Below are 10,731 nucleotides of genomic sequence, written 5' to 3'. Positions count from 1 at the left end.
CAAGTAGTTAAAATCCAAGTCTGCCTGATTCCAAAGCCCGAGTCCCCCCAAATTACTGCACGGACAGAGGGAGGGACTGGTAGGCCAGCGGGGATGGTGCCTCAGGGCGGACTGGACCACCAGTTTCAGCGCGGATGCCAGCAGCTGCCCCAGCGTCCCCATGACGCGTGCGCAGTGCAGCGGCGGCGCCCCCTGCGGGCGGCGCGCAGGAGGCAGTGGCCGTGGGGGCGAAGGGGCGCTCAGCGCGCCTGCGCGCATGTGGAACTGGTGGCGGCACTCGGCAGGGATTCGGCTGTTCTTTGCGCGGCGGGCGCAGCCATGGCGCAGCCGGGGAAGCTGCTCAAGGAGCAGAAGTACGACCGGCAGTTGAGGTGAGCCGGGGCTCACCGAGCCGAGCGGGCGGGCTCCCTTGCGTCCAGGCCCGGCCTACTCGTGCGGGCGGCGCGGTCGGGCCTCCGTCCGGCCTCCCGCCAGGCTGGGCCATGTCGTGTGGGGCGCGGGGAGCGGCGTCCTGGGCTCTGGCCCGGGGCGGGAGATGGTCCGCAGGGGCCGAGACTTATCCTCCCCCGAGGGGCGCGCCAGCTTGCTGCGCAGTGCGCGGTGCGAGGGGCGCGGTCCCCGACGGCAGCCGGGTCTCCAGGGCTGCTGACAGCCCCGCCTGGTTGCGCTCAGACTCCTCGTTTTGAATGGGGGTATCGGGAGTCCTCCATCCTTGCCGCTGAGATAGTGTTAGGTATTGTTCTAAGCCAGCGCTGCCCAGTAGAAATACAGACTAGACTCACGTGAGCCACATACGTAATTACAAGTTTTTTGGTAGTCACATTAAAAGAAAGGTAAAAAGAAAGGTGAAATTAATTTTCATAATATAGTTTATTTAATCCAGGATGTCCAAAACATTACCATTTCAACACGTATCAATATAAAAAATTATTGAGATATTTTACCGTTTTTTACATTGCTGTAGAAATACGTTGTTTTACACTCGCAGCATATCTCAATTCAGACTAGATTCATTACTAGTGCTCAGTAACGCATGGTTAGTGGCTACCTTAGTGGACATTACAGGTCTAAACCATCATGACGATCCTTGGCTACTTCCCTACCCTTGCCTTTTCTCCTCGCACCCCTCCCCCCTTTCTTATTTACTGAGCATCTTCTGTGTATTGAGGCAGTGGAGGTAACAAAAACACACTCCCCCTCCTCGCTTGCTGGAGAAGTTACAGTGTGCCCCTAAGGTCTGGAACTTCTATTTGCAGCTACACCCTGGGGCTGTAGTAGAGGTTTAGGCACTCAATGCTTGTTTATTTCTTTGATGGCTGGGGGGTAAGGGGATCCGAACTTTTTGATCTTGGTGTTATAAGGCTGCACTCTAACCAACTGAGCTAACTAGCCAGCCCTAGGCACTCAACTCTGATAGCACCCTTAAAGCCGACTTTCCCTGTGCTTTACAGATAGGGCCCAGAGTTCCCCTAGGATGTAAACTCACGCCCTTCTGGCTTTTTCAGAGCTGACAGTCTCTGTTCTCAAGCTTCTGGGGGAAGAAACAAGGTGACAGAGCCCTTGTAACCAACTTAAGTTTTCTTATAAATTCTTGGAGTTCTTGTGTTTTGAATGTAGATATAACCATAGGTGACAAAGTTGAGAAGATACTTGAGGTTACTAAGCAACTGTAACAAAAGAGGGTTTTTGCTGAGTTCGTTCTATTTAAGGACCAAACTTTACCTTTCGTAGTGAGAACTGGTTATTGGTTTTGAAGTGTCAGAGGTAAGCAGTTAGAAGCAAAGTTATGTGCCTAAGCAGCAGTCAGCAAGGCCTTGGCTCTCCTTAAGCCAGCAAAAGAGTAGAGAGGATTGATTTCTTGTTTGGCCCCTTTCTTGAAACATGTTACCTAGAGATGCACCAGTATTCTTAGGCTCAGCCTCCAACTACCCAAGCATCATCCATCAACCAAAAATGTCAGGTATCTTCTATGTGTCCTTCTTCCATGGAAAAAACAGATGTTTCTAGTCATCTGGTTCTCCCAGGCTATTCCTCCATTCATTTGACAGCTGTTCAGTGGTCACCCACACTGGGCAAGGCACTTGTGCCAGGCATTGTGGCTCCAGTGGTGAATATAGGGGGTGGTCTAGGCCCTTATAGAGCTTAGAGTGGAGTGGAGAGATGGATGTTCAGGAAATAAAAAACGAAATGAAGCAGTTGGTTGTGATATGCTCTAGAGGACATACCAGCTACACAATAAGGGGGATTCTTCTTTAGATCAGGTGACAGGGAATGTACATTGAAGTCTGTCAGTCCTCTGGGCTGCTAATACCTCTCTGACTATGTCAGTTTTCTAATGGTTTGGGTTTGCTCTATATTTCCTATACTGACAAGATAAATTAGTTCATAGGTTTTCTGGGTGAAGGTAACCAGGTTGATGCAGATGCAATATGTGTGTGATCATACCTTACCCTCTTACTGATATGCTGGTGTGAATCAGGTTATACATACATTTCTGATTCTTACTGCATTTTTGTGTTTGTTAGTGTATGCATCTATTAATCATGCTGTTAGAATGTTCATCTGTATTATATTTTAAAGCATTTCTGTAGAAGTTGATGTGAAGCTCTTTAGATGATAATAATTCAGTTTTCTTGGTAAGTCTTTTGCTCAGTCTTGCATATGTCATAATGATAAGCCCTATGTCAAGATCTTAAATGCATGGGATCTACGTAACTTAAGGAGAAATGAAATAGAGAACAGACTAGGTTTTAAGTCCAGGACACTTCTTTAATGTTAATGAGTATATCTAAAGACTTCTTGTTCTGTAAGTTATCTGGTTTGAAAAGTAATGGACAAAGAGCTAGAAAACCAAATTTCTAGTTCTGATTTAACCCTTCCTGCTAACCATGCTAGGAATTGACCTGAACGAGTCTTACATTACTCTGCTATCTAATCCCCATAGTAACATCTACTGTTCCTGTCTCACATGTTTGCTGTGGTTATCACATGAGTTACTCTATGCAAGAACACTTTAAAGATCAAAGATCTCCATTCAAATAAGAAAATTGTATTTTTGTGAAATTTTTAAAATGTTGATTGAATTTGTATCTTGTTTTGTAGGTTGTGGGGTGATCATGGGCAAGAGGCTTTAGAATCTGCCCATGTTTGCCTAATAAATGCAACAGCCACAGGAACTGAAATTCTTAAAAACTTGGTACTACCAGGTAATGTAATTTGGTGACTGTGTTCTAAATTTACTTCTTTAAGGTTTTAACTTAGAAATATATATTCTTGACTGACTTTGTCTCCCAGGTATTGGTTCATTTACAATTATTGATGGAAATCAGGTCAGCGGAGAAGATGCTGGAAACAAGTATGTTCTATTCTTTTCAAATATGTACACGTTAGGGAAGGCAGTGCACCATCATGGGAGGGCAAGGCCTGAATCCTAGCTTCACCTTGATCAGGGTAACTTGATTCTGGGGAAAATCGTCCTTATGTTTAGGATTATTATGAGGAGGAAATGAGTTAATACAGGTGAAATGCTAGGACAGCATCTGGCAAATAGGCCATTAATAAAAGATACCCAGCATTACTGTCTTTATTTTTAATACAAAGGAATAGTCATTATTTCTTTATTTGTGAAATATGGACACTTCCTAAGCCTTTGCATTGATTCCTAGGTGTTAGTATGTACATAATTAACAATAGTATTTTTGGATTACGAGAATAAGGGAAACACGATACCTTTTATTTGTGGTGTCTTCTAAGCTAGTCCAGGTATATCTCTCTCTGCACTATGCTATCCTTATTAAAACACTGTTTTAAAGATGGCCTGTATATCATTCTTTAAAGATTATCATATTTAAACTTTCAGAGCATTCCCAAATTTGGATTTTAAGCTCACCTTTTTCAGGGACTTGGACTGGGACCTCTCATTGTATTTGTCAGTAAAGAACAACAATAAGTAAATTCAAGGAAAACAAGAATTTAGTTTATATTTAGCTCTGATGTCTTTTCTTTGTGTAGTAGTAGTGCAAGTTCCTGCTGTCCACAACACAGCCCTTTTGCTGGTGTCTATAAATGAAAAGTCCTGTTATCTTTGTTTACTTGGTTGGTTAGAGCAGGATGTGATAAGAATAAGGTTTCTTCTTATGGAGCCAGTGAGCTTGTGCCACTCTGGCTCCTGCCACCCTGACTCTGACCAGCAGCCTCAGATCTGGGCCTCAGAACAAGATGAGGGGTATATGTGGGAGGAAGCAGAATAAATCCGTTATAGTTTCTTGCAAAAGCAAGAGGTTCAGTGCAGCATTTCCAAGAGTGGAACACTGATTCTAGGGAATGTTAATAGCTGTTAAATGGGCCAGTGGGTTCCATTTCAAATGAGTTTGGGAAATGGGTCAAATGAAGTTAAAATTTCTTTACTATAAAAGACTTTAATATCATGTGTATTATGTATATTATGAATTTCCAAGAGGGAAATATAGTGGGAACCCTTTTCCCTCAGAGCATCTTGTGAAATTTGTATTCTGTGGTACACACTTTGGGAAACATTGATTTATTAGCCAATCTTTGTTTATAAGTTTCATCTGATTTTCTTCCTCCAGAAAGTCTGGTAAAATCTGTAACCAAAATATAGTTTGTTTTGTACTATGAATGAAATACACGTGCTACCACAGTTTTTCCTTTATAGTCAAATAAGTCTTTAAATTTTTTTTTTTTTTTTTTTGTCCACTGTAGTTTTTTCCTTCAACGAAGCAGTATCGGCAAGGTAAGCAATCTGTTTCTTACAGAATATAGTTGTGTGTGTTTTGAGTGCATGAAAAGTTTTGACTTTAAAAGAACTTATTATTTTTCTGAGAAAAAAGTAATTTAACTTTAATTTAAGCTCATTTTTCTAATCTTGTAAATCTTTACTTGTTTGGTAGTTTAAGAATTTGTACTGCCTATTTTTACACTATATCCTGTATTAAAGCTAAATCTCTAGTAATGTTAATGTTCAGAGGATGACGTATTCTCGTTAATAAAACTTTTAACTATGAGTTTGCCAGAAAATTTTTCATTATTGTGCCGGCCCGGTGGCGCACTGCTGCAGTGCGCCGCTTGGGAGTGCGATGGCGCTCCCGCCAAGGGTTCGGATCCCACATACAGACCGGTTCCCGCTCACTGGCTGAGCGAGGTGTGGGAGCAACACCGAGGGTTGTGATCCTGTTGCCGGTCCCGGTCCGGGCGCGACACTGAGGGTTGCGATCCGTTGCCGGACACGAAAAAGGACAAAAAGGAAAAAAAAAAAAAAAGAAAATTTTTCATTATTATATTTCAAATAAAAAATCTTACAAAACCATATTAGTCAAATTAGTACAATATTCTGAGTGGAAATGACTGTTATTTTAGTGATTGTGCTCATAAAGGATGTAGGGGGTTAGACTGAGTCTGAACTTGATCCAGAATATGTGCCTGCTACCCAGGGTTTTTTGGTCATTTGCTCAATCAGAAAAGTAGAGTGCAAATAATGTCATTTAAGAACTCTGGATAATGACAGTTTAGCTCTGTTTTATGTAATATCCTGGTTGAATCTCAGTTTGAACACTATGTGAAGCAGAGTTGTCATACCTGTGCATGACATTTGGATGGTTTCACAGTATGTTTTGCTTGATCTATAAATTGAAAGATTACATTATAACAAAATTTTTTCTAATTCAAGTCAAATGCTTTGTTTTCAAAAAGAACCGAGCTCATGCTGCCATGGAATTCTTACAAGAATTAAATAACGATGTCTCTGGAAGTTTTGTGGAAGAGGTATAATATGTATATACATTATTATTTTTGTGCTTAAATATAATTTTTTTGATAATTCAAAGCCATGATTCTTTGTATCATGTATGTTTAGTTGGAATTTAATTTGTTGACTCATTTGTTCTGAGATAGCTTAACTTTTTCTACCATGTTTAATATAAATGTGAAATTGTTGGATTTTTTTCCCCTGTCCTATTTAGAGTCCAGAAAACCTTCTAGACAATGATCCTTCATTTTTCTGTAGGTTCACTGTTGTGGTAGCAACTCAGCTTCCTGAAAGGTAAATTTTTATATTAATATGTTTGCATTTTAATTTTGTTAGATTTGCATGATTTTATTTTCTCTGCACAGTCTAAGATGTGTTTTTTAAAATGCTTAAATTCTGTAGAGACCTTTAGCCCAAAGCTTTCATAAGTCTTGCAGAATTGAAAATATGGGGAAGAGAAAACTACTAAGATGTAAAACTCTTTGGATATAGTCAGAGCAGTTAAACTGAATGTTGGTTATTTTCTAGTGACTAAAAACTTGTTAGAATTGATTATAGGAATTGTTTGGGGGTGTGTAAACGGGTTTTATAAATATTTTTCTCTATCATGGAAATGTTTAGAAAAGTATCTTCAGATAGCAGACTAGATTTTATATCCCTATAGTCCAAAAGACATACTTTGGTACTGCACCCTCACGGAATTGCTTGCTTTTCAGTGTGTGGGTTTTTTTGGTGTTTTTGTTTTTGTTTTGGCGGATGGCTAGTACAGGGATCCTAACTCTTGACTTTGGTGTTATAACACTGTACTCTAACCAACTGAGCTAACAGGCCAGACCCGCTTTTCAGTGTATTCTTGACCTACTTATGTAAATGCAATGGATGTATCTTTGCATTTATTATTTAGTAAAAAAGTTACTTTATTTTAAGGTATTTTCATATTTGGCATATATCCATTTGCTTATGTTCCTATTTATTTTGCTTTCTTTGACAGTACACTACTACGTTTAGCAGATGTCCTCTGGAATTTCCACATCCCTCTTTTGATCTGTAGGACATATGGACTAGTTGGTTATATGAGGATTATTATAAAAGAACATCCAGGTAAAATTGTTGAGCATATGGGGCTTGCTGTTGGTTGCTTTAGCTACAGTTTTAGAAACTTGACAATTTAAAAAGTCAATTTTTTTTTTTTTTTTTAAAGATGACTGGTAAAGGGATCTTAACCCTTGACTTGGTGTTGTCAGCACCATGCTCACCCGGTGAGCTAACTGGCCATCCCTATATGGGATCCGAACCCATGGCCTTGGTGTTATCAGCACCACACTCTCCCGAGTGAGCCACGGGCCAGCCCTAAAAAGTCAATTTTAAATTGTGAAGTAAATTTGTAGCAGCACATCTCTGGTTCAAAGTGGCAGTCAATAAATAGACTTTAATCTACTCTTTCCTTTATGTAGCATTATAGAAGGATACAAAGCCGGAGATTCAGCAGGTATAGCTTCTTCCTATTAGGAGGCCAAACAGCTATGCAAGTACCTAGTTCTTTTATCCCCTAACACACATAGGGCAGGTATGGCCACCGTGGGAGAGAGCCAAGGTATGTGGATCACTGTGACACATAGAAGTCACATCACGTTTCCCCCCACTAATCTTTTATTTCATTCTCATGCTGGCTTTAGGTTCCCCCAGTTTCGGTGCAGTTCCACACAATAAACAAGGCATTTACCTAACTTCTGTTCTCAAAGAAACAGTGTAATAGAAGACCAAAGTCATTCACAGGCCAGCCTGTATCAGCTTAGGGCTGATATTAGCCCTTTACATATAAAATTTTAATCTTAGATCATCATAAAATTTTCATTCAGTATTCATACAATGCTCTTTATTTACTCAAGAAAGCATTTTTATTCTCTGCCTGCTATGAGCCAGACACTCTGCTACTGTGGTGATAGCTGTTGGCATTGGTAGCATCACTGAGGAGTAGTATCTATGGGTAGGTATATGTAGGCCCTATGCCCATTTAAAAATTATAGATTTCCTAAGTTCCTATAGTGTAGTGTATTGCCAGCAGTATTGCTAAAGAATTAAGTTTATCTTAAGTGGGTTTATTTGTTTTGCAGTAATAGAATCTCATCCAGACAATGCATTAGAGGATCTACGACTGGATAAGCCATTTCCAGAATTGAGAGAACATTTTCAGTCTTACGATTTGGATCATATGGAAAAAAAGGTTGGTAGTATGTGTGACCCAACATTTATAGATAGACTTAAAACGTTTATTTTTACCTAAGATTTTTGGATTACACTGAAGTGAGAAAAGACTATAAACCTTCCTATTCCTGTCATTCAGATTACACAATAACATTTTTTTTTTGACCGTATCGCAACCCTCGGCTTGGTGTCGTCTGCACCACGCTCAGCCAGTGAGTGCAGGTGTGATCCCTATATAGGATCTGAACCCATGGCCTCGGCACTACCAGTGCCACACTCTCCCGAGTGAGCCACAGGGCCGGCCCACACAATAACAACGTTTTACCTTACTTGTTTTCAGTAAATTTGGTTTTCCTCAAAATTAAAAAAAAACTTGGGCTGAGCCTGTGGCGCACTCGGGAGAGTGCGGCGCTGGGAGCGCAGCAGCACTCCCACTGCGTGTTCGGATCCTATATAGGGATGACTGGTGTGCTCACAGCGCTCACTGGCTGAGCGCGGTGCGGCCGGTCTCAAAAAGGACAAAAAAAAAAACAATAAACCTTTTTATTGAAGAAAAGTACATACACTGAACATAAGAAATTGGCCATTAACATATCCCAGAAGCCCTTGTCATGGCCCTTTCCTAAACAAATAGATGTACTTTAAAAAATAGTTTGAATTTTGTCACCTCAAAATTTAGTGGCCTAAAGAAAAAAAAAAGTTTTAATTTGGAGTGGGTGTTTGTTGAAATTCATTCCTTTTCAACCTATTTTTAGTGTTTGGAAATTACCAAGACAACATTATATTTCATTGTAAAAATAATGATATTTGTAACAGACTATATAATTTAAAGAGTATACGGTTTTTTTCCTGCTACATATTAATTAAAACGAAGGTGTTTATTTGGTTTACTGGAAAAAACAGAGAAGATCCTTTTTTCTTAGTCTAGAATTGCTATCTGAGATCAAGAAATCCGAGCTATAGGGGGCCGGCCCGGTGGCACACTGCTACAGTGCGCCGCTTGGGAAGTGTGGTGGCGCTCCCGCCGAGGGTTCGGATCCCACATACAGACTGGTTCCCGCTCACTGGCTGAGCGAGGTGTGGGAGCAACACCAAGGGTTGCGATCCCGTTGCCGGTCCCGGTCCGGTACGGGCGCGACACTGAGGGTTGCGATCCGTTGCCGGACACGAAAAAAGACAAAAAGGGAAAAAAAAAATAGAAATCCGAGCTATATATATTTTTTTGTTTTTGTTTGTTTTGAGGTTTTTTTGGATTTTTTTTTTTTTTTTTAAAGATGACCGGTAAGGGGATCTTAACCCTTGACTTGGTGTTGTCAGTACGACACTCTCTAAAGTGAGTGAACCAGCCATCCTATATGGGATCCGAACCCGTGGCCTTGGTGTTATCAGCGCCCCACTCTCCTGAGTGAGCCACGGGCTGGCCCCTGAGCTGTATTTTTGGGTGGCAGTCTCTGAGACTGTTTTCTTGCTGATAAAAATATGGATGATCATAGTACATACCTGGCATACCAGGTTTAAATTGGACACATCTCTAAAAAAATTTGTAAAGCAGTTTTTATTAACGCAGTTCATTTTCCTTTATTCATTACTCCATGTATATTAGGAGATGATTCATAAATATTCTTAAGAACTTGTTGAAAATGAGATGGGGTAGTGAAGAATTAATGTTAACTAATACTGACATTTTCTTTGATTTGTCTCTCATTTATAGGACCATAGCCATACTCCATGGATCGTGATCGTAGCTAAATATTTAGCACAGTGGTATAGTGAAGTATGTCCTTTTTAAAAAAAAAAAAATTCTGTGTGTGACTATTTTTATTATAAAGGATTACTTTGGAGGGGTAGGGAGATTACTTTTTTTTCTTATGGAACTGTAGCGCAGGCGGTGCTTATTAATTTAAATCTAGCAGTTTCTCTTTTGATATGATATTTTTATTAACAAAATGAAATTTGAATAGGTGTCATTCTGAATGTGGCAGTGGGGAACAAATGTAGAGAAATGGCCCACAGTTTCTGTTTTCTATCAAGTGAGCCTCTGATTTTACTGAGGTATATTATTTGTTGATGAAATATGATGTGGAGAATGGGGGAATCTTTGGGCTTTCAATTTCCTTATTTTTTTGAGTTTTTATAACTAGATTTTTAAAATTTCTAACCAATTTAGACAAACGGACGAATACCTAAAACGTATAAAGAAAAAGAGGACTTCCGAGATTTGATTAGACAAGGTAATATTGTGGGATGTGATTAAGTATTGTATAAAGTTTGGAAAGCAAATTACTTGAAGCAAATGCTTATTGGATTTCTGTTAACACCTTTCTCAGATGATGCTATCATGACCTTTTATTTTATTTTTCCTCTGGGGAGGCTAAGGAGCCACTCTTTGTCTAGTTTTAAGGGCTAATGATAAGTCATAGTTTTTTGTTTGTTTGTTTGTTTTTAATTTTATTTTGTTGATATACAATGTGGTTGATTATTGTGGCACATTACCGAAACCTCCCTCCCTCCTCCCTCTCCCACCTCCCACCCAACAATGTCCTTTCTGTGTACTTGTTGTGTCAACTTCAAGGAATTGTAATTGTTATGTCTTCTTCTCCCCCCTGGTATTTGTGTGTGTGTGTGTGAATTTATTTATTTATTTTTATCGTGCACCAATAAGTGAGAACATGTGGTATTTCTCTTTCGGTGCCTGACTTGTTTCACTTAATATAATTCTCTCAAGGCCCATCCATGTTGTTGCAAATGGCAGTATTTCATTC

General features: G+C 40.0%; 1 protein-coding gene across 2 annotated transcripts in view; it reads left to right on the top strand.

Annotated features, from left to right (window-relative positions):
• The first annotated feature begins 247 nt into the window (after positions 1-247).
• NAE1 (NEDD8 activating enzyme E1 subunit 1) overlaps positions 248-10,731 on the top strand; it is a 27,507-nt gene continuing 17,023 nt past the window's right edge. The window contains exons 1-10 of one of the 2 annotated variants that reach the window (XM_008574132.1): positions 248-371; positions 3,103-3,206; positions 3,295-3,355; positions 4,723-4,753; positions 5,710-5,781; positions 5,979-6,058; positions 6,756-6,865; positions 7,879-7,988; positions 9,681-9,743; positions 10,137-10,200. In XM_008574132.1, the coding sequence (XP_008572354.1) occupies positions 319-371; positions 3,103-3,206; positions 3,295-3,355; positions 4,723-4,753; positions 5,710-5,781; positions 5,979-6,058; positions 6,756-6,865; positions 7,879-7,988; positions 9,681-9,743; positions 10,137-10,200 (748 nt within the window). In that variant the 5' untranslated portion in view covers positions 248-318. Of the gene's footprint in view, positions 372-3,102; positions 3,207-3,294; positions 3,356-4,722; positions 4,754-5,709; positions 5,782-5,978; positions 6,059-6,755; positions 6,866-7,878; positions 7,989-9,680; positions 9,744-10,136; positions 10,201-10,731 lie in introns of those variants that run through there. The other variant, XM_008574133.1, reaches the window with a different exon arrangement.

This window comes from Galeopterus variegatus, unplaced genomic scaffold (assembly GCF_000696425.1).
Source record: "Galeopterus variegatus unplaced genomic scaffold, G_variegatus-3.0.2 Scaffold999, whole genome shotgun sequence".
NCBI classification, from domain to species: Eukaryota; Metazoa; Chordata; class Mammalia; order Dermoptera; family Cynocephalidae; genus Galeopterus; species Galeopterus variegatus.
This window is presented reverse-complemented; position numbering and strand designations above follow the sequence as displayed.